The sequence below is a fragment of the Dermacentor variabilis genome, chromosome 3 (assembly GCF_050947875.1).
Source record: "Dermacentor variabilis isolate Ectoservices chromosome 3, ASM5094787v1, whole genome shotgun sequence".
Classification (NCBI taxonomy): Eukaryota; Metazoa; Arthropoda; class Arachnida; order Ixodida; family Ixodidae; genus Dermacentor; species Dermacentor variabilis.
Window position 1 is genome coordinate 97,576,610 of NC_134570.1, and position 27,126 is coordinate 97,603,735.

The window sequence follows — 27,126 nt, forward strand, 5'->3', positions numbered from 1 at the left end:
CATCTGTCATTCCCTCTTTTCCTTTCTTTAACGCTGCAAGCCCGGTACTTCCTAATCACGAACGGCTTGCGCATTATCAGCTTGGCAGAGCATTCTCGACAGGAAAGTAGCGAGCGCCGAGTTTTCAAGAGAGGAAACGCAAGCAAGGCAGGTGATGATTATTGTTTGGGGGCAAGATAAGCCCCAAAGAGTGTAATTTCTTTTAAAAGAGCTCCCTCCTTACTTTTCCATTCATCCGTGGCACCATCTACACTTCGCTCCGCGAAGAGGCAGGGTGTGTATTGAATGTGAGCTCACATACGAACAACACTTTGCGATGATCTGAATGTGGTTTAAATCATGGATACGGGACCTAAAAGAGGTGCGACGTAATGCACCCATTCCGCTCACATTTACCGCTATATCACCACTGAATTATTACATTGTTATTCGTGCATGTCAACGCGCCACTAATTATTTTATTCTCATCAAGCAAAAGAACTAGCAATTTGACGAAGTGGTTGGTTGGTGGCAGCTGAAAACTGAAATCGAAACTATAAATGCCAACACGTGTAATATTTTTGCTATACCGGTAAGATAAAAAAATATTGTTATTAACAATAAATAAATAAAATATTCACTGTTTATATTGTTTAAAACAGCGCTACGTGTAGTAACTTGGTTTCGAAACTGATGCAGGATGATCGCGAAGAACACAGCGTCATCGTCTTCTTCATCGAAACGCTCGGAGCGCCCTCGTACGCTCTGCGCTGTTTTGAAGCACTGCGTAATTTGCGTGCTTTTACGGTATCTACCCATATTTGCCAAGAAACATAGCGCACACTTAAGGATAATAAAGTTTCAAGCCCAGTGCCAATATCTGACGCCTCCGGTGAGTTCCTTTTACGGTGTCGCGCAAGGTGAAACTCGTGACCGCTGGTTGTGCCAGCTACAAGTGCGGCTCCATCCTAGGCCTGACGCTCATTAAAAACGGGAAAAAATTCCTTCTTTCGCTTAGGTGTAGTTAATCGACTGTTCTTGATTTTTACAGAATGAATGCCGCGCACCAGCTGTAATTGGGCAGCATGTCGACATAGGCAACGTGGCCCGTGTCAGTTTTTTTCTTTATCCTTATTTTGTGTTGGTTCTTCATGGTCAACTTGGTGTACTGTTGTAGATCTCCATCAAGGCACTTTTCTGACCTTTCGTTATGGTGTAGCGTTGGCTGTTTCACAGGTTGCTTTGTTTCATCGGAGCATACGCGGATAGAACAGCGAGTGATCGTTCTCGGACTGTCGCACGCACGCCTACTTCGTGCAGGGAAGCGAAGCCCGTGGGAATGTAATGAAAATTAAACCAGTAAAATTAAATCACCTGTCAGTCTTTTTCGCACGAGCTAGTGGGTTCTTGAATGTAAGCTTTCTTGCTTTCTATAACTGGCAAAGAAGATCTAAGCCCATGGGCGCCGTGTGACATTTGAAGTTGTCATATTTGTCATTTCTGGAACTGACAGCATATTTTGGCTTGGTACCCTGCTGCCGCATTCATCTTATGGTGCATGACGTATTTTCTGAAGAAACGACATTTCCCATTTACAAACAAGGTCGTTCTCATGTTTCCCAGCATTTTAATCGATACTATCGGGTGCCCTGAAAGAAAGAGCGTGTTAAGTACGCATATTTCTAGCTATCTTACTTAAATGTGTGTAGTTTCAAGATGATCAGTGCTGGTAGCTTTCAACGGCGAATAGAGCACGGCTTCCGATCGCAGTGTTTGCGGAAGAGACAAGCACGTGGGTTGTTCAAACTACTATTGTTATTGGAATTGGACGGGGCAGGCGTGGTCCTGGTACCTTGAGGGTTCAGTCACCTTAGGTTCAGGATGGTTTTCCATTGTTCCGCTGGAAGGGCAAATCCTGTGTCTCTGTCTTGTGCTTCCGTTTGTTGTGCTTAATTGAAGCCAGAAGCCGCAGTTCTTTCAAAACGCAGTGGGGACAAAACGGAGCTTGGCGATTCATCCATTGATGTGTCTCCAAACTGGGGTGGATTTCATAAGCAGCACAGGTCTGGTGTTGCATGCTAGTCAGGTTGCTGCTGCATGAGAGTACGGATTGTAATTTATGATTTGTTGGTGGAAGAGCATAGCTTACAGTACAGATGAAAGGACAGTTGTGGGTGGGATCATTAAGGTTACAAACCCAGGTATCAGTCTGTGTTAATCTGCCTATGCAGTTAACAGATATATTTAGTCACGCAGTGTGCATAGTACCAACACATGCTGTTTGAGCCTACTTTAACTCATTCCTGTCACCTTTGCTCCATGTCATTTGGTGGTGTATGATATTAGGGCATTCCCAACCAAGCTCTCGATGTTTGTGAGAGCATGCATTGCTTGCCTACACAAAAGAAAGAAAAAAAATGGGGGGGAAGGAAATTCTCAAGAGCACATGTGAGACCCTATAAATTCTGGCAAGAACATGAACAATTAAGTGGGTTAGTAACCACCATGCTTGCAATTAAGCAAGCTTTATATATTATAATAGCCATAACTATTCAATACAGAGTCTGCTTCTTACTGTGGTGTAGCTATTAGTGGTAAGGTGCCACTGAGTGGTGTAGTAGACTGAGCCAGGTGGCTCAGCCATCTTAAAACATTGTCATTTTTAATATTTGGACACTGACCATGTTGAGGACATTTGTTTTAAAGCTGTTTTGGTTTTTGATGAATTAATGTACTGCAGGCGTGAGATCATGCACATTTTATTGAATATGAAAAAGGACAATCTTATGCTCCCTTAGCCACATTAATGCTGTCATAGATTCTGATTGTAAAAAAAGGTAGAGGTGAAATAAATAAGAAAAAGGAACATGAACAGTAGTAGCCATGCTTAGTGAGGTACTGTGCAAGTAGCAGACTTGGGTGGGTAGGTTTAGAGAGGAAGGTTTTAGTGTTCTTTGTGATGGTGGTTTTGTATTGTGCACTTGGAAGAGATGCTTCATCCAGACAAGTGTGCCATTTTGTTTACAAACCCATCACTTGGGTGTGTGATGGGTTATACATTAGTGGTTTGTTTATAGTATTGCCATGAATGAAGTATAGGGTGTCTGGGACTACCCAAAACTAAGCAAGCTGTTCTTTGGACTGAAAACTTGGTATGACCTGGCTCTGCATCATGGGTGTGATAGCAGGGATGGTTGCAGTAAGAAAATGTTGTTGCTCACCTGTAATCTCAGAACAATTGTTATCTGCAGATAAAGTGCAGTTTTCCTTTAGAGGTTCCATTTTCGCGCTTTTTTCCTAACAGTTTATAAAAACGTCAGAACTGTTTGTTTACTATAGGTTTATTTTTCTCAGAATGAAAAGATCAATCATTTCTGTCTAAAAAGTTTGCAGGTTGCCAGGTTATCTGTGATTCGAAAAGCTGCTGATGAACGCTTATAAAATTTACGTGAAACAAAAATCTAACTCGCCTTCTGTCATTGCAGAATATTAATTTTAATGATGCAGGTAAAATGCTTTTTCTTACGTTGCTGTGTGTTGTGTGTAACAGTGAGGCACGTAAATAATTTCTTTGATAGGTTGCAGTGCGTGTGGTATGTTGTATCTCAGTTGTGGTTTCAGTTTTAGTTTAACGTTAATGTCACCAGTTGTATTCTTAGCTGCGGCTCATGCAGGAAAGGCAGTCTGTGTGTGGCCTTCTTTTCCTATACTGAGTAACCAAATGCCACTTGCATTGGGCTGTTCCTGTTGATTATGCATAATGTCGCTCTTAAGTTGTGGATTGTTTGTTTATGTAGTATTCTGGTCTGCTTGTGACTGCAGATCCCTGCCCCCGGCCATGGCAGACTTCTTGGAGAGCGAGGCCGAGGAGTCTGAGGATGAGGAGGTGACTGGGAAACGACCATTAGTGGATGACGATGATGAGGAAGAAGAGGAGGAAGAAGATGGTAGGCGCTTTGATAGACATGCAGATAGATGACAGAAGTGTGTTTCATGCTTGGATTTCTTTGCGAATGAGGCTATAAAACAGATCCAAGGAATTGCAACAGAACCTTCTCTTTGATAAAAATTATGTGGAGTGCTATATTTTTTAATAGTTCTATAGCACAATGAAACTTGTGCGGCGGATGCTTGTAGTGGCCTCTCCAAGACACGTCGGCAGTGTTTGCATATAACTTGAAGCAGCACAAAGGGACGAGGATATTAACAAGAAAGCAAGCAGGACAGGACTTGTCTTTACTGCTAACTAATGTTTATTTGAGAAGCACCAGCCATTTATAAAGTGTCGAGAACACAACAAAGACCATCAGGATTGACAGGTATGCGCACAGGTGTCCCTTCGGGCTGCTTCAAGTTATATTCAAGAAAACGAACTCGCTCAAATCAAGTTATTGCTACTACAATGTTTGCAATAATGCACATTGTTGTTGCAAGTGTTGCAAGTGTATGCTCAACTATGTGTTTAGCTATAGTTAAATGTGTTCTCTATAAACTAAGTATGGGTTTTCATTTTGTATTGCTTCCATTGGATGACCAGGAGGTATGATATCCTTTTACTTTTCAAATTGCCACAATCATGATCATCAAACAGATTTTGTCCGCATCAGGTTAAAATCCTTTCCCAGAGGGGTCAAGTAGGTCGGCACTATGTTGCCGTAGTCCTCTATACCTGCCGTATTCGTAACCTGGTCCTTCATATAATTATCTATCAGCCCCACTGCATTTCTCTCCCCTTTGTTATTTCTATTATGGTAATAGGCAACCTGCTTTGCAGAATACTTCGGCTACTCAACTTCACGTCATCTTGTTCACCTCAAACAGACTATCATGTACTCTCGTTCGATCTCTGCTCAATATATTGCTGTATTTATGCCTATTGTTTTCCAGTTTTTTGCTTGTGGTATTAACACTGGCTTCTTCACAATTGTGTTAGCCTCAAAGTTATGGCCTTTCGCTTTGCTCCTTCCATAAGGAGACACTCTTTCTATTATTGCGCTATGTTCACGAGTTATTCATTTTAAATCTGTGAAATTTTAGATACAGTTTGACCTAGTTAGGTTAAAAGGGTGCTTTCAATATTTGAATATGTACGTGTTATGTTTTTTTAATCATAGATTGACATATTTATGTTCTCTGCTTGTTTTAGATGATGAGAGGTTGAGAGAGGAGATGAAGGATCTTATCAATGATGAAGAGGAAGAAGTTGAAGAGGACTCGGACGATGATGTAGGAGGCAAAAAGAAACGGCGGCATCACGGTAGGATACTGAGTCATTGTGACATAGATCACGGTTTCATAATTGCGGCTTATGCAAAGATGATGCAACTAACTTGTCTTGTTTTCCAGATGACTTTGACGACAATCTAGAAGATGAAGATTACGATCTTATAGAGGAAAATTTGGGAGTCAAAGTGCAGAGGGTAAGTTGGAGCTGATGCGCAGATCTTGTTTTTTTTTCTTGTTGTGGAACATGATTATCAGGTTTTTGATGTTTGTTTTGTCATTTGATGCCTTTGTTCTCGCTTTTGGTTCTAGTATTATGCCGTAGGCGTTTGTTAAGCCTGCTACCTGCTTCAATTTTCTTAAACCACATGGACCCTGGTTAGAGCAGTGCTTCGAAAAGACCTTAATGAGTTTTAAGTCAGTTGCATGCCTCACTAATACTGTAGGTGAGGTTGCAGTCTGCCTTGGAGTTATTGCAGCAATTGTACTATATTCATTCATCTATGCAATGAGAAACACATGCTATATTGTCCTTAAGTAGAATATATTTTCCTACCACAGTGCATGTGAATTTGTGTTTTAGTTAGGTATGTCTTCATTTTGGCTAATGCCTGTATTTTTCTTTGTGTATTCCCTTTGCAGAAAAAGAAGTTCAAGCGTGTGAGGAGAATAGAGGACGAAGAAAGTGACAACGAAGAGAGCAAAGACAGCACCAATCGTGATGCCATTGCCAATGAGCTGTTTGAAGGATCTGATGCTGTGAGTAGGGGGAAAAAAAAACTGCTTGTAAAAAACTTTTTAGCATAGTTTATGGCCAATTGTGGATGTAGGGGATGTTTGTGCATGATCCAGTTTAATGTGTGTTTCAGGAGGCACCTGCTGAGCAGGAAGAAGAAAGAGGAGAGGGAGAAGAGGAGGAAAGGGAAGGCTCGGGCTCTGAGCTTGAGTCTGGTACGCTGGCTGCCTTTAGCGTTTACATTTGATCTGTATGTTTACATTGATGTTCGTGTCAGCAGATCCTTGAAATTATACATTGACACCTGTGCTTTGTGTATAATGTAGTTCCAGGGTGTCTACCAACCGGTAAAACTAGGAATTCTTGGGGATTTTTAATAGTTTGGAAATACTCAGAGAAAACACGGGGAATTTGTGCTCCTATCAGGGAAAATTAGCTGTAATTTTATTGAAAGGGAACGAAAGTCACGCTAATGCTGGCTCGAGCAACAGAGAGGAATCGTAACGAATCGTCTTTGACGCCATGTTGTTGGCTGGAGGAGTTGCCAGTCCACAGTCAATGACCGATTTTCCAGATGCCCAATTTTTGGGACATGCCCGATAATTTGGACGGCTTCGTGGCACCGCCACGTATCCCTCAATGTATAAGAACATCTGAAATTTTGGATGCAAGAACCCTTCGCCATCTGATTTTCCAGACTTTTTGTTATGACCGCAGGTCTGAAACGCCATTAATCAAAGCCACCACCTCCGCCATTTTATCTCGCCGTCTCGAACCGGCGCTCGCATGCAGATCTGCTGGCAGCCATAGCCACCACCGTAACAACGCAAGGTCTCGCTGGTTCGATGTTCGCTATTGCTTCTTGCCGTTGGGTTCCGTTTTTTATTGCAAGAATTCTCTGCTGTCAGCAATGGCACCGACTCCGCCTTTGTGGGCCTCGCCAATGGCTTCGAAGCTCGGAAGGCACAGTGCTTTGCATAATACCGGTTCCCGAAAGTCAGCCTAGCCTCAATACAGAAATGTCACGCAGTGAAGCTTAACAAGTGTGGGAAGGGGCAATTGTCAAGGTACATAGTATGTATTCCTTAATTATACACGCATGCACCCACTGTCTCCTGTCACAGTATGAGCACCGTGCTTCAGAGCTTTTTCAGACATGCCTGTGGCAATTTTAGCCCTCAGGCAGTAAAAGACTTTCATAATTTTTTCGGGCGTTTTCGTGGCCTCTAGGGAGTCCGAAAAATCAGACATTGACTGCAACTGACCAAGAGGATGCTTCAAATGGTCTGCATAGCGAATGTGCAGAGGAAGGAGGATGAGAAAGAACAGAAGACTTATTGAGGAATAAATGGGGAAGAAGTATGCTGCCACTTCTTTGAAGGAGCATGAGCTCAATAAACAAAGTGCTAGCTGATGCCAAGATGCAGGTGTCCCTCATCCAAACCAAAATGAAATGCAACCGTGAGGCATTGTGCACAGGCTGAGAGTGTGCCAGGGCAGTTCAGGTTGACTTTCCAGTTGCCGAGAGAGAATCTCACTTGTGACAAAGTTAGGGCCTCAAACCAATCAGGTTGCTATCACTTGATAGAAATAGCTCAAATTCTAAAATATTTGCTTCCGTTTGCATCCCTTTTTATTCATATTTTAGAATGTTCGACTTAGTTTGCAATAGGCTTCACCATTTTTTTTGAAGATATCTTATTTGCTGTGAATTTTATTAACCCCTCCCTTCTGTTTTTTTTAAATAAAATAAACACTAATACTTACTATTCAGACTATGTTAAGTTTTTTAACATGCTTACTAGAGAGTGACAGCATTAGACGACACGGTATCAACCTGTCTTGACATAAAACAAAGTTCTGTGCCACTGAGGGAATTTTGCCAAGGCACTCAGGGAAAACCTGGAAAACTAGGGGAATTTGGAAATGTCAACTTGGTAGACACTCTGAGTTCAGTCACCTTCTGTTAATTTGACCCTGAACGGACCAACAAAATTGATTGAATTATCCAGCAGGCCGAATTAAACAAGGCACAGAAAAAGAAAGCTAAAGAAACACCGATGATTCATTTGGGTGCATTTGCCAGATTCTAAAAGTGCGGTATTTAATCTTTGTACAATGATAACGGGCTCACCTAAATTCCTGGCTTTATGGCTAGTTTGTGGGGAAGTTAACTTCCTGTCATTCACTTGTTCCAGGAACTAATATTTCAGGCATATGTTAAAGAATACTTTGGTAGTGAAAAACTAGATACAGCAACCCCTCCCCCTCCCTGCAGTTGCTCTCATATCCTAGACATAGTTTCAGGGCATTGAGGACCATCAATTTTTGTATCCTAAATGAGCTTGTAAAACACTGCTTCTTTGTTCACACTCACTAGATCCCGATGATTTCATTGTCGATGATGACGGCCAGCCCATCACAAAAGGAAAAAAGAAGAGGCATATCAAGTACACTGACCAGTGAGTATAGCTCCAAAATTAGTGTATCCAACCGAGGGGGTGCACTAGGAAGCATGCCTGGGATCTTGCAGTTGTTTCAGGCTCACTTAGTAGTGAGAATCGGGCATTGAAATTTGGTTTGCTATTCTAGGGCCTTGCAGGAAGCCCAGGACATTTTTGGTGTTGATTTTGACTTCGACGAGTTCTCCAAGTACCAGGACGACTACGATGAGGAAATGGAAGAGGAAGAGGTGAATCTTTCTTTCCTCCTTGAGGACTTAAGCTTCTGCCAAGAAATTTTGTTCTGTGAACACTCGTAAGTACCGTAAAAGTCGGAATGTAGGTCGAACTTTTTTTTGTTCAAAAATCCACGGCACAAATTCAACCCTTGTCTTATATACCGGTCATCTTTTGCTGGTCTGTGCCGGTTTTTTTTTTTCATTTGTTTTTAGAATCTGGGGTCGACCTATGTTCTGGTATTTACGGTATCTTTATGAACTTGCTTTGTGCATAGCTAGTATGTTGTGAGAATGCTGTCACTGAAGCATCTTATAACTATGCAGAGCTTGGGAAGTACAGGAGTAGTAATTGTAGAAGGGCGAGAGGAACAACATATAAGTTTCTGTAATATAAAACATGTTACTGTCGAAGTATATTTGCTAGAAATAAGATGTAGGGTAGAGTACATCGGGGCATTGTGAATTATCAGAAATGTCAACTTTCTTGTTTACCATCTTGTATTGCAGTGTAGATATAATGCCCTCTGTAGGAGAGATGTACTATGTTTATTGAAAAAGAGTCAACTTTTATAAATATTTGGGAACAAAAGCAGTAGTGAAGTCCTGGTTTAATGTAACATTAATTTTTCTTCTTGCTTTCTTTTATCATCATAGTTTAATGTTTGATTTTCGTGTTCCCTTCTGCTGCTCAGTGCTGTGGATCTGCAAGGTTTTATAATATAAACAAAAACTAAGCTACGCCGAGGAATAGCTGAGCAGATGTGAGAAGGAGACCTAAATGTTTGCTTTGCTGGCTTTTCTGAACTTATTGAAGAAGCTCATACAGCTTGCCATGTGCAGCAGCGAACTAAGTACACAGTTAGCCTAAAGCATGTAAGCAGTGTAATTAAGAGCATGCAGCACTGAAGGAATGAAGTTCTGTGTTCATCAGTTTCCTATGTCCCGCTCTGTAGGGCCAAGCTGATCAGAATTTTCGCATTTCCTTTCTTTTTGTCTACAGTATGAGGATGAAGAGGAGGAAGGGGAGACTCGCCCACGTCCCAAGAAGACGTCGCGCAAGCGCCAGACAAAGAAGAGCATCTTCGAGGTGTACGAACCAGTCGAGCTGGAGCGGGGCCACTTCACCGACCGGGATAACGAAATACGGACGACAGATGTGCCCGAACGGTTCCAACTACGGGCAGTGCCAGTGACGTCAGCTTCCGAGGAAGAAATTGCACGCGAGGCTGAGTGGATTTACAAGCATGCGTTCGGGAACCCCACAATCTCGGTGCAGTCGGCTGTTGATGAAGGTACCAAGGGGTCCTCTGCTGCTTCTGATCTGGCAGGTCGACACCAGCCTCCTGCAGGCCGCAAGAGTGTGACAGCTGTTGCTAAGATTGCTGAGGCACTGAAGTTCATGAGAAATCAACTTTTTGAGGTTTGTCTCTCTCTCACATGCAAACTGTGGATGAGTATTCCTCATTGTAAAATGAGGCACTGTTTACATGTTAAATTATGGCAAGTGGAGTAGTTTGTGGCATTTGTTTAGGTTAGAAGCTCGTGGAGTCAATTATTTTCTGAAGTGCAGTGCTATTGTGAATGGAAATTAGTTCTAGTGCTTGTTTATAGAAGGACACATAGTTGGTGTGTCACGCATGAATTTTAATTGAGACTGTGCTGTGCTCATTTCAGTGTCATGTTCTTGGATGGAATGTGCCATTTACCTTCATTAAGTATTAAAACATCACATACATTGTTTTATCTTATTAACTTGGGCAAAAGTAAATTTCTTATTTACTCGCTACTCTGTTTAGCAACTCACCGGATAAACCAAATTTTGATTTTTTTTATTCTTAATTGCTGCAGGTTCCATTTATCGCCTTCTACCGAAAGGAGTACGTGGAGCCGGACCTCAACATTAACGACCTCTGGACAGTCTACAAGTGGGATGAAAAGGTGCCGGTGAAGTCTGCGACTTGCCTTTGCCTATTTCATAATGTCGTAGCTTTGCATTCATGCAGTTTGTCGGCAGTTTCATCCATTTAATTTCTCCTAGTTGCTCTTGGACTGACAGCATACAGTAGGGCTTGGAAGAACATAACATGGTATTGAGTGTAAATTATCCTGCTTGGTGCTAGTGATTTGAGTTGCGGCAGCATTGTACGACTCCTTCACCTGCGCCTAATCCATATCTTGTCATAAAACAAACGTTGAGAGGTTAATTTAATGTTCACCTTTATACTTGCCGGGGTAATTCAGTGGCTGCGGTGTTCTGGTGCTAAACACAAGGTCAGGAGTTTGAGTCTGTCTCTGCACACGTGATCACTTTCCTTTTAATTGCGGCATCGCGATGAACTCGGCGTGTCTTTGCAGTCGGCACTTCCATGCTGATAGAGCAAATGCGGAAACGGGAAGACCGGGAAGACGGACAGTGCATTAACCTAAGCACACACACTACAGCTCATGGAGAAAGCTACGGCAGCTAGGCTCGGAGCGCATGCGAGGCAGCCAGTTTGAAATGCCGATGGGGATATGGTAACGTAGATTTAGGGTCGTATTTGATTCTAACGTGTAGGCTATTTTTGTACCCGTCTTATTGAAAAAAAAAAGGGCATGTTAGATTCGAGTAAATACGATATGTAGCTCTTGGAGAAGGAAATTCAATGAGCAAACATTTTTTTTATTGCACACGAAACGATACATTGCTTGCTGAGCCTTAGTCAAAGGAACTGTCACGAGCCACCACAAACAAGATCTCTCCCTGCTACAAAGCTGCTAATTGGATCCGACCGACTTGACTCTTGGCTTGTGTATCCCTCATGGTGACATGCAAGAATACAGTCCGCTAAGCTTAGCCAAAGTAAAATTGAAGGATTTTCAAGTACTCAGTAAAACTTGAAGAGCTTTCAAGGCCTTGAAAATGGCAATTGCACATTCAAGGGTTTTCAAGAACCACCATGATCCTAGGGATGGGTACACCACGTAATGCCCAGTGCATACTGAAGCTTGTGCTGCATTTCTGCTTTCTTCATTGTCAAGACAAAAGACGGCTGTGTGAGGCAGTTATTTCACTCATGCGCTCCCCTTTCTTTCTCTGGTAATGCAGTGGTGCCAGCTGCAGCAGCGTAAGAAGAACCTGCAGCAGCTGTTTCAGCGCATGCAGGAGTTCCAGTGTGATCAGATACTGCAGGAAGACCCAGACAAGCCGCTGCCAGATAATGTACGACCTATTGACGAAAACGACTTTCAGAGGTACTTTTTGCCTCTCCCTGTGCTCTTTTGGCATCTCATAAAAAAACTGGTTTATTTCACCAGATGTGTACATGTTTTGCATGTTGCAAGAAGAAGCCACTTCCTCGTAAGAATTTGAATGAATGTCTCATGTGAATCCGCCTTTTTCGAGTTCATGTGCTGCTCTCTGCTACATGCCACTCAAAATGTTTTGGATGGGTGCCGAGGCTTTTGCTGGTTGATTTGTGTACCTGCCCCCGTATTGAATGTACGTCAGTTGGACATTTCGTGGGTTGTGAATAATTATTAATGGCTTCTGCGGGGCAGCATGTCATTCCTGGAAGCCATGTAGCACTCGTGGTCTATTGGGTGAGCAGGCCTGAGTGCGCTGTTCCGCTAACAGTGCGGCTGATAAAGGCACGCTGTGTTCCATCTGCCAACGCGGCTGCCTTGGAGATTGTTGTCGCTGATGTCTGCTCTTGCACCTTGCTTTTTGTTTTCCGTTTACACATTCCAGTAGACATTTTGCATATTCAAAAAGTCTTCGAGCGGAGCCTTCCGCGTTGGATTTGCCAAGGCGGAACATTTGTTTACATTGACACCTACAGCCACAGATCATTGTCAGCTTTGGAGATTGTGGAAATGGCTCATCGCTGATATGAAATTATATCAAATCGTATAAAACATACATACCTGCACATATGAGCCGCATTGTTCCACCCTGAGATGAGTCAATATGAGCGTCCCAGTCACTTAAACATCGGAAACTGGGATCCAGACACATACATTATGGACTGTTATTACTGATTCCCGCATTTCTTTAACTTCATCATATTTGCAGTTTGCAACTGCCATAAAGTATTGTTAGATAAAGCTGTGCTTGGCATAATCGCTCACTTATAGATCGTGTAGTTCTCTCACAAAAACGCGAATGCCATCGCTGACATCATTGGTAACTGAGCAAGGCGGTTGTTTATGCTGCTGTACTAAGTGCACTGTATCTTGTTTCCCATTTGACGCAGAGGAAATGGTGCTTCAAAGCTTCCGGAAATGTGGCAGCATAACAACACGTACAGACCTAACCATCTACGTAGCGAATGTGACCCGCAGCCTTCGGGAACAGTAACCTAGAGATGTTGGCATAGCGCTGTGTTGCCACTTGCCGCTTATTATGTACGCACCATGCGAAGTGAAGAGTAGTTGATATCAAATCGCTATAGGGCCACAACTGAACTATAAGACCAGTTTCCTTCACCGTAACTGCTTTTCATTAAGTTTGGGTCCACCAGTAGCAGGTGCACTAACTCGACGGGGCCTGGCCTAACCCAACCTTCGCTAAACAGGACCAACATTGACTCAAACTTCGTGCGCACGGCTTGAGAGGACTGAAGCATGTGCATTTCATCTTCAAAAGCATGTTTCGGCTCATTTTGAGTGGGATTAGTACATACAAGCGAAGGTGCTACGGCTATTGTGTTGTCAATTCGACGGTCAGTCGTGTAGGGTTCGGTCGAGCAATCATGGCTGGCATGCTGATTTTGTCAGTGCCGTTGACAAGAAAGCCCGTCATGCTACGATAACTTGCGCCCATCAATTGCATCGTTGTCGGCCTATTATGATAAAATGGTCTCAGCGACACACTGTGCTGAATAGAATCGGCCAGTCGTTGGCATCAGTCTCTTGTCTGTCTCGTATCGACTCAGTGTTACCGCATCTTCAAAAGATATGCGAAGTTAGGTACGCGCTGCCACCACCAGCAAGAGGGGGCTGTCACTGCTAGAAGACTTCGCCAGCAATGTGATGTTCTTGAACTGTCGCATTTGGGGATGGATATTCATGCTTTTCGGTGGTTCGAGATGGTGCCCCTTGATGGCCCGAGCGCACACTGGCAGCGTAAAGGAAGAGCCAGCATCTGGTGAAGGACAGCGTTTATTTTTGCAGCAAAGCTTCCGACCAGGCTGTGCCCAAAAAACTCCTCATTTCATCTCAAATGCCCATTTTTAAGGTCTTGGTCTAGCCAGGTCAAAGAAATACAACAAAGATGCATACATTTCTTGACTGCACCTACTTAACCGGTCCCTGCAACATGGGTTGAAAAGCCACATCAAGCGGAAATTTCTTCCTATTTAAATTAAGGACTCACTGCCACCACTCACTTCCACAAAACACACTTTCCACATGTGCTTTGCCATTTCTCTACGCATTGGCTCGAGGGATGCCGTCATGGCTTTCAACATAATTTCCCTGACGGTCCCCGCTGGCACTGCTAAATGTCCTCGGCGCCGCTGCAGCTGCATCCAGTACGAAGGAAGACTGCTCAGAAAAGTGTGGCAAACTGCCACAAAGGTCCCAACTCCCAACCTCTCAAAGGGACTGTCGCCCAAGTGTAACGCAGGGGCTTTTCGTCAAATTTGCTTGCCATCAATGAAAGGCGGCAACTACGTGGTTCATGGTGCAGTCCGTACAAAGCCCTGGCCACTTTCTGTTTTGAAGTGTAGTTGCAGTCTTATGCTACGCACGTTTTCGATACCACACCTACATAGAGCTGCATATAACTGAGTTCCAATGCAGTACATGGCCCAAGTGTTTGCTGTAGTGCTCATCTTTGTGCATTCTTTTTTTGGGGGGACTTTCCCCCAATATCAGGTTGCATGGCCGCATGTGCGTCCCTTCCAAAACGTCCCTTCTAAACTAATCCGCTAGGCTAGGATGCATGCACTGTCGCGCCATGAAAAAGGTGGATTGTGGGGTTTCAAAATGTGACCTTGGGACAAAGGAACAACAACATAGTTGTGCAAACAATCAAAAAGGGCATTTATTGCACCTTTCCTACACCAATGCTAGCCAGCCAAATTACAATCAATAGAATATGCCGATGGGCGCTGACGAATCAAGGAAGTCCGGCACACCGCAACAGGATATTGTACGAATATGTTCGCCCCCTATGCTGGACACCAACACCTAATCACTCGCATGTACAGTGATGCGAATGGTGGTGTGGTTGAACAGTTGTGTTTGTCCTTCCCGGTGCCCCACTCTGAAGCCTCTCGCGAGACAGTCCTGCGGAGAGTGCTGACAAGTCAGTGCCCTCTGCCGACCCCAAGCCAAAGAGGAAGAGGCTACTTCATATTGTGCCCAGTGTCCCTGCTGATAGGTGGTGTTAGCAGCGCGACACTCGTGCCATCTCTTGTACTGTTCTGCAACTACATTGACCGAGCTTTGTGGCAAAACCAGATTACAGGAGACCCAAGAGCCATGTAGGGAAAACAACATCAAGGGATGTGTGAGAGTCGAGCGTCCCCACATATGCCTTAGGGCTTAAGAATTTTTGCCTTTCCTTCTTAATGAAGAGCACACCTGCAGTTACATAAAATATGCTGATAGCACCATTTTACTGTAGAATCTTGTAAAGTTGAACTCCAAGGGGACCGGAAATTTATTAGAAAAAACAGAGTTCCGACTAAGGAGATCCCCGTTAAGTATAGCGCCTGATCAGTTGTGCGGTACAATGTGCAAGACCAAAATCGTCATTGAGCTCGCATGAAAATGTCTTATGTTTCTTCCATTAGTGCATGACGACATGTGGTGGAAGAAGACTAGGTTCTGTGTAAGGTCCAAGTGCGATAAGACCGCGCCTCGTGTGCCGTTTGCTGTGGGTGTGAAGGAAAACGTGTGAGGGTGAGCTGAGAAGGATGGTGACTTGATGCATGCCGTCCTCCTCCGTGCCCAGTGTTCGGGATGGGATTGAGCGCTCCTAACGCTCGATGGGGGTCAGTGACAGACGAGGGCGCAATAGCAGTATCGAGCCCGCACTAAGAGGGAAGGAGGGGGAAGGGAAGAAGACAGGTGAGCATGGTAACGTGATCAAGTGCGCGCTAGGGGACTCTTTGCTTCTCCTTTGAACCTGGATAGGTGAGGAGGGTGCCTGCTGCTCTGCTTCCCCTGGTTTGGTCTTGGCTCCCTGGGTGTCTTTCCTTGTCATTTTCATGGCACACTACATTAAGGTAGCTAGCAACCTTAATGTAGCTTTGCCTTTGGCTGGGTTTGTCCAAAAAGTGGTCTGTGGGAAAAATGAATTTTGTTTGAAAATAACTGTTGCACCATACTTTTTTAGTTTGAATTGGTGGGAATTTTTCTGTACTTAAAATGAGCCTTTGCCGGTACCAACAGAGCAGTTGGAATTACGTGTCTGTCAGTTCGAATGAATCGATTTCAAATTATCTGAGCTTCACTGTCATTGTAGAGCTTCAATTATTTGAAGGAGATGAGAAATCTCTCTATTGCCTGTATCTGTAGTCATAATCTTGCGATTCTGTTATTATAATTCACTGCTGCCCTCAACTGTGCTTCCCTTCTAATGGCATCCAGTTTAACTCTGACGGGCCCCCAGTTATCTATTCTACTCATTTCGTGGTTTTGCCAACGATCATGCCTTGCTTAAAGGGACACTAAAGGCAAATGTTAAGTCAGGCTAGAATGAAAGACAATGCTTCTGTAATAACGAATTATTCATTTGTAATGAACACAGAGCTTTTGTAAGCGAGAAAATGACTGAAATAGAAAACCGGAGTGGCTCCATCTATTGCTCACTATGGTACCTCTTATGTGTGGCATCAGCACCTCCGATTTTCAGAGCGGCCACAACCTGCCACTGTAAGTGGCATCACTTTTCTCCGTTTATGACGGCCATGGCGGCAGCGTGTGGCAATTTACCACTCTGCCGGCTCCGTCGACGGAGGCGCAAGTGACCGTAACTGTCAACCTGAACCCAAGCAGAGCCACAGAGTGACCCACGCAATCTGAACACCTACACCCACCAAACAGTACAATTCGTATAAAGAGCAAAATAAAGAGTCTACAAAAGACATAACAATGACACAGAGGGTGGTCACATGGAGATAACGTCAAGTCCTCTGCTTTGGCACGGGTGGTTCAAATGGAGAAGCAGCAGTGGGACTTTCAATGGCAATTTGCCAGGCAAAAAATGATATATTGGCATACAAAAAATGATGATAGACTTCTAAATGAGTGCTCTGTTGATCTAGCTCGACTTCGTGCTTTCCTTTACTGTCCTATTAATCTTCATTAGAATGTTATCTACCCAGGCTTTGTCTCAAATCTATGCTGCCATCTTTCTGTCTGAATTGAACAGAGCTGCAATGGCCGGGTAATATAGTGCTACCATATTATTGGCCAGCAACCAGCTGCATTTGCACGCATTGAGCAAGTTGCCAGTCTGTTGACAGATTCATTTTCCTTGCAGGCTGAAGGAGGTGCAGACGCCCGAGGAGTTGCGTGATGTGTACCAGTTCTTCCTTCTGTACTACGCACAAGAGATACCCGAGATGCAGGAGGCAATGCGCAAGCGCAAGAGGAAAGAGGCTGAAGCTGAGACTGGTGAAAACGGCGAGAATGCACCGGCCAAGGAACCTGAGGAGCCGGATGATGAGAATCAGCGGTTGAAGCATCCTGTCCGCAAGCGTCTGTTTGACATTTGCCGTGACATGGGACTCGGTAGGTCCATTTGTGCTGTTTTTGTGTTTTTGTTGTAATAGTGCACTGTACTTCAAAAGGTAAAGAGAACATTTAGATTTGTGAACCTGAGAGCCTAAAGTACTTGTACACTTGACTGACTGTATTATAAATGAGATGCTTCTGTCTTCCCCACCTTCTCTTTTAGCTGCTTGAAACTTTTGTTAGGTACTGTAATGAGTAGTGCTTCTCTCCCTGTTTTGCAGATGGCCTTGCGAAAAAGTTTGGCTTGACACCAGAGCAGTTCGGAGAGAATCTCCGAGACAATTACCAGCGGCACGAAGTGGACCAGTTTCCGGTTGAACCCCTGATGGCCGCTACTGATTTTGTCAGCAAGTGAGTTTCTGTTTCTGCTGCACTTTTGGGCATTTGGGGACCTTTCTGTTGGGGCTGGTACAGTCCACTTAGGTGCATGTCTTCCTAGCTTCGTACTGAAAATTGTGAACACATGTTGCTGTACTAATGTTCGCCTGTGGCCGCTGTTCTAGAAATTATTTCTGCCATCGCCTCGGCTGCATATTACTTTGCCCAAGTTTGCACCACAAGGTTGTCACATTGCTTCGTTACATCAGTGCAATCTGGAATTTCCCACCCTTAAGGCGTTATTTATTTGATGTCTAAGAGTCTGGCCACATACGCATTTGCACTGAAGTGCCAGGCCCTGAACACTTTTGCTTGCACAAAGTAAGCAGGCTGTAGTTAAAACATGTTTGGTGTTGTCATGCTAGAATTGAAAACTTGTACACTGCCATCAAGACTGAAAGGTGGGCTAGTTGGTCACTGGAGCTTGCACGCATATTAACTGCACAAACACTTGAAACACCCAGATGAAAAGATTCGTATCGACTCTAAAAACACCAGGTGGAGGGGGAAGAAAACAAAAACAGGACTAGTAGTTATTCTAGTGCTTTCATTCATTTTTTGTGCATGTATATACTGTATTTACACAATTCTAACATGCCTCCAAATCTAATGTGCACCCAACTTTCGGGGGTTTGAAGTAAAAAAATAAAAGTGCTCCTGAATATAACATGTGCCTGATTTATTTTTAAAAAGAAACATAGCACACCCCCTACGTTCGTGATCAAAAATAAGAGACTTGCAGAATTTACCTTCGCAAAAGGGAAAAAGTTTTTTTTTTAAATGAACTTTCTCAATGAAAGCGGTATGTCATCGCCACCATTTGCACTTTATTGGCCACAGATACCAAGCACACAGGGGTGGTATTCCCTAGCAATCACATTTAGGGCTGCTACTATCACTTTATTGGCCACAGATACCAAGCACACAGGGGTGGCATTCCCTAGCAATCACATTTAGGGCTGCTACTATCACTTTCACAATATTTTATGTGACTGCATCGGACTTGTCGGAGTTTGTGGCCGAAAGCGTTTCTTGTACTGCGCAGGTTCTGAGCTTGTTCAGCACTGAAAACATTGGCTGCTGTATACGCCAACTCAACCAGCAACGAGTTGCGCGAAATCTCACGAAAGAGATAGTATCTCTGAAAGTGACTGATCTAAACAGCCACTCTATATCGTACTGCAATTAGTCGATTGTAAGGCACTCTTGAATTTAATGTGCATCTGTTTTCCGTGACCAAAAACAAAAAGGAAAGAAAAATCACTCTCGATTGTAATGCGCACTCATTTGCCATGACCTAAAAAAAGAAGAGTCCCTTACAGCACCGCACATCTCATTCTTTGATATAAAAATGCAACTTTCTCTCATTTGGAAAAACAAAGAATTACTCCAAATGCACTAAAGTTACGATAAATAAAGAAAAGTCGTCGTTTGGCCCAAAAGGTCAAAAGGTGAAGCATTGATTGCAATAGCAAATTAGTATACAGCTACCATACGAAAAATAAGGGTAGAACTTTTATCGGCCATACGGACTTTTAAACATTCGCTTAATAAATTAACAAACATGGTGTCACATGTGCACAAGCAAACATGAACACATCTCATTCATTGACCACGGAAACTCTTCATGATAACACTGGGGTGAGGAATGGAAGCATGGTAGCAGGAGCGAGCGAATTGACCTTTGTGCGGCTTCCCGCTTCAACTCGAACTAAGCGATGTGAGCACAGCGTGGTGCACCTAGATGTGTAGACTCTGTCTCCATCGCATATCACTTTCAAGATAGGGGCTGCACAGCTGCACCCTACACAGCAGCCGGCGGAGTAGAACGCCTCTCCTGTTTGCGCCAGTCTCACAGGCAAGTTTCGGGAACTCTGAACGCCCATAATGCGACCCGATTTCCATGCGTCTCCACGCACGTGATCACTTTCCTTTTAATTGCAGCATCGTGATGAATTCGGCAGGTCTTTGCAGTCTGCACTTCTATTCTGATAGAGCAATTGCAGAAGACGGGAAGATGGACGGTAGACTAATCCAAGCACATATACTACAGCACATGGAGGAAGCTACGGCGGATAGGCTCGAAGCACATACGAGGAGGCCATTTCGAAATGCCGATGGCAATATGGTAACGCAGATTTAGGGCCCTACTTGATTCTAACACGCAGAATATTTCCGGACCCGTTTTATTGGAAAAAACGTATGCATTAGGTTTGAGTAAATATGGTAGTTGAGCACAGAATGAACCCGAAGGTGCTTCGTTACCATTTTATGATGGTGATGACAACACCCTACCGTCTGAACGCTCTGACGGTAGGGTGTTGCCAATTTCATGAACGCCATTTTTGGTTCTGTGTCCCATTGTAATGCAATTTTTGGAAAAAATGTGCACGTTAGAGTTTGTAAATACGGTATGTTAGTAGTGACAGTTGCTGTCTGTATTAGGGCACATAACTATGCAAGGCTACAGAAAATACGTTTCAAGGTGGCATTTTGCATACTTGGTGCACCACATTTTTCAACGGAAAAAAAAGAGAGGCTCGCTGCCATCTTTGTTTTCATTCTGCAGGCGCTTCACAACACCCGAGGAGGCCCTGAAGGCAGCGCGATACATGGTGGCAGTGATGATTGCTATGGACCCCCTGGTACGAAGGTGCATCCGTGAAACCTTCTTCGAGAGGGCCAAGATCAGCATTTCACCCACGAAGAAGGGTCTAAAGGCAAGCAACCATGTCCTCAGTACCTCCATGTCTACCATGTAGTTCCATGCACTGGAGCAATGGCAGGTTTCTGGGCAGTCAGAGGAGTCGCTCATGCCCACCTGGTTATGGGGTGGCTACATCACTCTTTTCATTCCCTTCTCAAGTGATAGAGACCATGAACAGAGCAAGTAGTTTTTTAAACTGAAGCATGTGTTGGTGAAGTCATGCGTTTCAATTTGACTTAATTTCATTTAATGTAATTAAGTATAAACCCTATATAAGCGATCTTGTGCGCTATGGCGACAAGCGATGCAATGGAGGTGGCTGTTGCTTCCACTTGTCGCCCACAGGTTGAACCCCACATGAGGGATGGCTTTGGGCGACGACTCTCGAGTGTTGTCAGTATGAGGGCAACAGATAAGCACCAAAACTAGAGCGATGCACGCTCTTATAATTTAAATAGATTTGTTTTGATGTACAGAACACCACAAAATGTTTTTAAAGGTCTTGTAGGTTTTTTGTTCTTGTATGTGTCAAAATGGGGTTATTTGCTCGTTTTGAGTGACAACTGGTAGCACAGTGTAGTCCACTTATAGCGATACCGTATGTAATGACGAGTCCACTTAAGAGTGTCAACTTATATATTAGGGCTATGAGAAAAGAACCCATATCTAACAATATGTTATTCACCGCATATAGAATATAACAATAAAAATATTGCTTTCTGGACGGCGTTTTCATGCAAAATAATTGTGAAATTTGCATTGCTAAGTTCCCCTTAAACAAACGATGCCGAGACGGGCTCATACATTTGCTGACGCAAGTTCGTACCTGTCGCCATTAAACGAGCAGCGTGTCCCCGCCCCCGCACGTCGATTGTGAAAGCCACGGAAAGCATCGCTATTTAGCACAGCATGTCATAAGATAGCGCTAGCCGCGTTGTATCCGCATCGGCCATGATTGTGCAATGTGTGAGGAGAGAAAAATATAACAAAATTGAGTCACTTTAGCATACGCCAAATAGAGTGAAGGCGAAAGCCTACGGTGCTCAAGAGACGTTAATTAAATTGCTTGACATTCTCATTCGAGTGCATTGTTACTTCTTATGACACTGAAGGTCGTGGGTTCAAGTGCCTTAATTGACACTGTGTTAATTAACTGTGTAATTAACATCACCCTAATTAACACCAAAGGTCATAAGTACGACTCCCACTGAAGGTAGTGGGTTCGAGACCCTGAATTAACTCCATCTTAATTAAATATGCCTTTTTTTTTGGCATGATGAGCGGCATTGGAGCCAGCTGTGGAAGAAGGCAATGAACATGCAAGCAATGGCACGAGTGCATGTGTACGTAGGCGAAATGAGCTTACTTGACTTTCTGTACCGCGTGCCGTATTTGCCAGACCATCAGGGGTGTGAACCAATTAAAGGGACACTAAATGCAAATAAGTCGACGTGGACTGTTTAAACACCATTCCAGAAACCCCGCGACGCTTGTTTCATGCCAAGAAAAGACTTAGTTTACGATAAAATTGCATCTGAAGGGTTGCATACACCATTCCTGCCCATTGCTGCTGTCAATGAGTAAAACGGCACCCTACAGACGGGGGTACCGAGCCAAGACAGGGGATGGATTCGCCGCTGCAGCTGCTTTTTGGTCCTGGCGTAGACGGTTTGGGAATCCCGCAACATCACGTGGAAGTTGAATTCTCTGCTACTTGCAGTTTGTGTGAGTTTCGCCAGCCAGCAAAACCAGCGCAGCACTCAAGGTAACGAAGCTACTGAAATGCAAAAGCATGGGCAGCACGGAGTTGGAACGTCAATGAGTTCTTTTTTCAAAAAATGAAATGGAACTGGACAAGTAGCATTTTATTTCGTCTTGGAATCCAACACAAGCATGTTTTGTTTTTTTGCAACAATTGGTTGAGTACCAGTGACAGAATTTAACTGAGGAGTGCTTTCGTCATCGGGCAAGTGCTTGAATGTCCCGAGGGAGTCTCTAATCATGTCCTGCGTTTACCTCAATTTCTCGATTATTAAGGCTCTGTTCACGATAATATTGATGCCTTAACGATTCTCGAGCACTGATCTATCACCCTAGCTTGACTTAATATTTGCCTTTAGTGTCCCTTTAAGGCTTTCATTAAATGCGAAAAGCGAAGCGGCACCTGCCCTTTGCCCACTTCTCGGTGAGTGCGGAAATGTGCCACGGAAACAGCAGCGGACAGCCTAGTTGATAGAAGATGGCACCAACAAAGCGCAATGTTGTGTCGCTTGAGATGAAGCTGCAAATTTTGCAAGATTCGAAGTATGAGCTCATGCTGGAGTGCTGCGATTATGATGTCTGCAACCATGGGCCATGCCCATCAACGGAAAAGGTGGGCTCTGTGTGCCAGGGCAAAATTCCCCATGATAGTGGAACCAAAGCGGAAACAGCTGACATTACCGAGCTCTAGGAGCATGTCACTACTGATGATGAAACAGATGGTGCTTCGATGGAGGAGTTTCCAAGTGCAGATAGTGCTGCCTTGTTATGCGAGGAGATCTGCAGGGCGATCGTTGTCGCAACAGATGGCGGTGTTGTGCGACGGGTGTGACGAGATTGACAATGACCCGTCTTTGACACCGACCCCGATGTTCACACAGAGTGCACTCGCTGTCGTTGATAGAGTCGCTCATTGATTTCATGCAAACTAAATTATTACCACTAGTGTTCGCGCAGTAGCTGGACACCGCCGCCGAAAGCAAGTGCTGATTTCTGATTATTTCAGCATGCCTAACACTTGATATGCTGTTTAGCGGTACAGTAAACCCTCGTTAACACGAACTCGCATATCTCGAAATATCGGTTAAGTCGAAAGTTTTCCACGCCGCGCCTTCCCCACCCATAGGCGTTATGTATTCGCACCTGTTTATCTCGAAGCATTTTTCGGGCATAATACGGATATCTCGAAATTTCGACCGGGACGGCTGAAGGCAAAGGCCGTTACCAAAAGGTGATAAAGGCTCCGAGCGAGCGCTTGGTTCCTACTAAAGTGCCGAACGCGGTCACGATCTAAGGGCGAATACAAAATTCCCGCGGATGCAGCCGTTTTCCGTCAACCACGTCAAGTAACCTTGGAAGCAGTCACGTGGTGTGCGCCGCTTGCGCACGGGGGCTCATGGGTTTTATCGGGTAGTCGCGCCACCGCATTTCGCACGTGCGAACGTTATTGTGCGTGTGCGACTCTGTTCTTTGTTTCGTTGCGCTGTGCGCACGACGCGTTGACTGCGATTTTTTTGTTGTTGTGTGTGTGGTGTGTGGTCAACGGACGACGACGATGTCCCGCCCCAAGCAGTGTAAGTCTCTGACGCTGGAGAAAAAAGTCGCGTTAATCAAGGAAGTGGAGAAAGCGGGAAGATCCAAAACGAGCATCGCCAAAGAATTCGGCATCCCCTTGTCGACGCTATTGACAGTTTTAAAAAATCGGCAGAAGGTCTTCGATGGCTTCGAGCAAAGTTTTTCCAGCGAGCGGAAGCGGATTCGGGCCTCGAAATTCCCGGACGTCGAAGCAGCACTCATGCTGTGGCTCCGGAATGTCAGGGCAGCCAACCTTCCCGTGACAGCCCAAATGATGATGGAGAAGGCAGACGCTCTGGCGTTGCAGATGGGCCACACAGACTTCAGTTGCAGCAATGGCTGGTTTGAACGATTTAAAAAAAGAAATAATGTAGCCTCGAAGCCTATCCACGGCGAAAGCGGCACTGTTGATGAAGGGGCTGCAGACACCTGGCGCAACCACCGCCTCGCTGAGCTGCAAAAGGCCTACGCGGACAAGGACATTTTCAACCTCGACGAAGCAGCACTGTTCTATAAGATGCTGCCTAGCCGCACATACACGCCGAAGGGAGAAGCGTGCTCAGGCGCTAAGCAGCGCAAAGACCGAGTGACGATACTTTTCGGAGCCAACTCCACCGGCGATGAAAAACTGCCGCTGCTTGTTATCGGTAAGTCGCTCAATCCAAGGTGCTTCCGAAATGCACGGCTCCCGAGAGATGCAACTTACCGCGCCAATAAAACGGCCTGGATGACTGCAGCGCTCTTTGAAGAGTATGTACGTGCTCTTGACCGCAAAATGGCAAGGGACGGCCGGAAAGTGTTGTTCGTTGTGGACAACTGCCCCGGCCACGGAAAAATCAACAACTTGGAGGCGGTCACGCTGGAGTTCCTGCCTGCTAATATGACGTCCGTGCTCCAGCCTATGGACCAAGGAGTCATTGAGGTGGCTCGCAAGTTTTACAGGAAGAGTCTCCTGCACCGCATTTTGTGCTCTTACGACAGTGGTAAGAAGTACGAAATAGATCTGCTGGGTGCAGTCCACCTGATCGCTGAAGCCTGGCGACAAGTACGTCCATTGACGATTGCCAATTGTTTCGCGCACGCAGGATTTTCGCGCGCCGAGAAATCGCTCGAGCCAGACACTGACGAGTTCAGCGATTGCGATGAACTTTGCGACGAAGTCCGCAAAGCTGCCGGCTGCGCCAGCGATGCCGAGGACAGCGAAATCACTTTTGAGGAGTACGCGCTCTACGAGTCGGACGTGCCCGTTACCGGAATGTTGTCGGACGCCGACATTGTTGAAATGGCAGTGAACGACGGTGAGCACGCTGACGAAGAACCACCTAGAGAAGTGCCGACAACTGCAGAAACAAGGAACTTGCTACGTTTGCTCCGCAACAAAGTTGAATGCAGCGGCGGCGAACAATGGCTCATGCGGTGCGTTCAGCAGCTCGAAGACGCTTTTCTCGCGCCGAATGCCAACGCCAAGCAGGCAAGCATCACCCAGTTCTTTCCAAAACAATAAAATTCAGTTTTTCCTGGGAATTTGCGTTTATTGCAAAAGCTCCCCTCGTGCTGTGGAGCGTTTGTTAGCAGTGCTGGTTGTCACTGGCTTTCAGTGACCCGGTCACTGAAATTTTCAGCATTTTGCTTAACTCGAAACTCTGCTTATCTCGAAATTTTTCCCGGATTTTACAACTTCGAGTTAACGAGGGTTTACTGTATAATAAATGTTTTATTTTTAACAGTCTACTTTACACATCTATTCTTTCGACTGTTATCTACTTTATACAACGTCTATTCTTTGCACGTTAAAGAACCCCAGGTAGTCAAAATTTCCAGAGGCCCTCACTACGGCGTGCCTCATAATCAGATTGTTGTTTCGGCATGTAAAACTCCATAATTCAATTTTTAATGCATAAATGTAAGTGGCAAATTTGGTTTTGGAGCTACAAAGGTATGTTTGGCAGTTTTCTTTTACAGCAGTTCAGATATAACGATGATTGATTGTAACGATCGGAGTTTTCATTCTTTTTGATATCGTTATAAGTGGACTTCACTGTACACCACATATGTGCAGCCTGTTATGGCTTTACACTGGTGGCCAGTCCTTCATAACATAATTGGGCAAGGAGCGATAAATTCTAGATTTCCATAACTGAGTGATTGAGTGACAAGAACGAGGGGTCTGGTCACGCAATGGCCTGTTTCGATGCTTGTTGCTGTCCCGCACAATATCGCTCACATGGAGTTTAGGCTTCATTGTAGCCATAAAGGTCTAAAGGCATTACATGAGGTGAGGAGCTGTAGCAGAGCATGGTAGCACAATGTACATGTATGAAAGAAAACACCAACGACACTAGAGAAATGCGTTAGAGAAACATGACTAAAATTTAGTTATTATGCAACTGCTGAAGCAGAAATGTAGTGAAATTACCAAAAAGAGGTCACTGCAAAACTGCTGTGGTGGTGGTGGCACTGGGCGGAGGAGGGAGCATGTGTGGGGAAAACAGTGCGTGACAGATCAGCTGAGCATCTTGCTGTTATGCCTATGCTGGATTGTGAGGTGCAGCCATGCAACAACCACAGTAAATGATGCCGCTTCAAATAGACAAGAAAAAAAGAGAGAGAGAGAGAGAGAGAGAGAGATGACAGACAAACACTCTGTGGTACAAGACAGAATAAGCTTCGCTTACTTTGGCAATAATCTTCAGTGGTTTCTGCACGAGTATTTTTGGAGATGGAAAATTTAATTTTGTCTTAAAACATAAAATTTCGTAACCAAAGAGTAGGAACTAGCTGAGTGAAACTAAGAATGTACCTTAAAGAGCCCCTCACCAGGCCCCATAGCAAATTTTGATTATACGGTGGAAGTTGTTACACGTGTCCTCTAGGGAGCTTTCTGCCACAGAAATTTTTCAAATCGGCTCAATAATTGCTGAGATGGAAATATTTCAGTGTTGCGAAACTATGAGTTCAGAAGATGAGCTTCACTGCAATCACAAACTCTCCCTCCGTTTGCCCCTTCTAGCCTCCACAAGCGAAATTCGTTCCCTCCGTTCTCCTATACTGGACCTTGGATCGCGCGAGGAATACGTCACGGGCCCCGCCTTCATTTGTTTTTTCTCCTCGCCTTTTTGCGGCGCGGCATACTTATGCTGATGGCGTCACGTGCGAGCTGTTGCAATGGTCTCGTTTCACGCAACATACAATTTTCCGCGCTGTGCACGAGAACACCTGACGAGCGGTATGAGTCTGTGCTACACGATTACTGAGGCAGACACAAGGGGATCATAGAGTATGATCCCATGCTGAAACATGGTAGAAAATGACATCGTTTCGGTGTCTGCGCGTGCGACTGCACAATGTGGGAAGAAA

At 44.6% G+C, this 27,126-nt stretch overlaps 1 protein-coding gene across 1 annotated transcript in view; it reads left to right on the plus strand.

Annotated features, from left to right (window-relative positions):
* The first annotated feature begins 728 nt into the window (after positions 1–728).
* Spt6 (transcription elongation factor Spt6) overlaps positions 729–27,126 on the plus strand; it is a 98,923-nt gene continuing 72,525 nt past the window's right edge. Inside the window, exons 1-14 of the mRNA XM_075686013.1 lie at positions 729–871; positions 3,802–3,926; positions 5,126–5,236; positions 5,326–5,399; positions 5,845–5,961; positions 6,072–6,153; positions 8,319–8,400; positions 8,531–8,630; positions 9,619–10,038; positions 10,467–10,556; positions 11,707–11,852; positions 17,095–17,345; positions 17,570–17,699; positions 20,296–20,446. Coding sequence (XP_075542128.1) covers positions 3,818–3,926; positions 5,126–5,236; positions 5,326–5,399; positions 5,845–5,961; positions 6,072–6,153; positions 8,319–8,400; positions 8,531–8,630; positions 9,619–10,038; positions 10,467–10,556; positions 11,707–11,852; positions 17,095–17,345; positions 17,570–17,699; positions 20,296–20,446 — 1,863 coding nt within the window. The 5' untranslated portion in view covers positions 729–871; positions 3,802–3,817. The remainder of the gene's footprint in view (positions 872–3,801; positions 3,927–5,125; positions 5,237–5,325; positions 5,400–5,844; positions 5,962–6,071; positions 6,154–8,318; positions 8,401–8,530; positions 8,631–9,618; positions 10,039–10,466; positions 10,557–11,706; positions 11,853–17,094; positions 17,346–17,569; positions 17,700–20,295; positions 20,447–27,126) is intronic.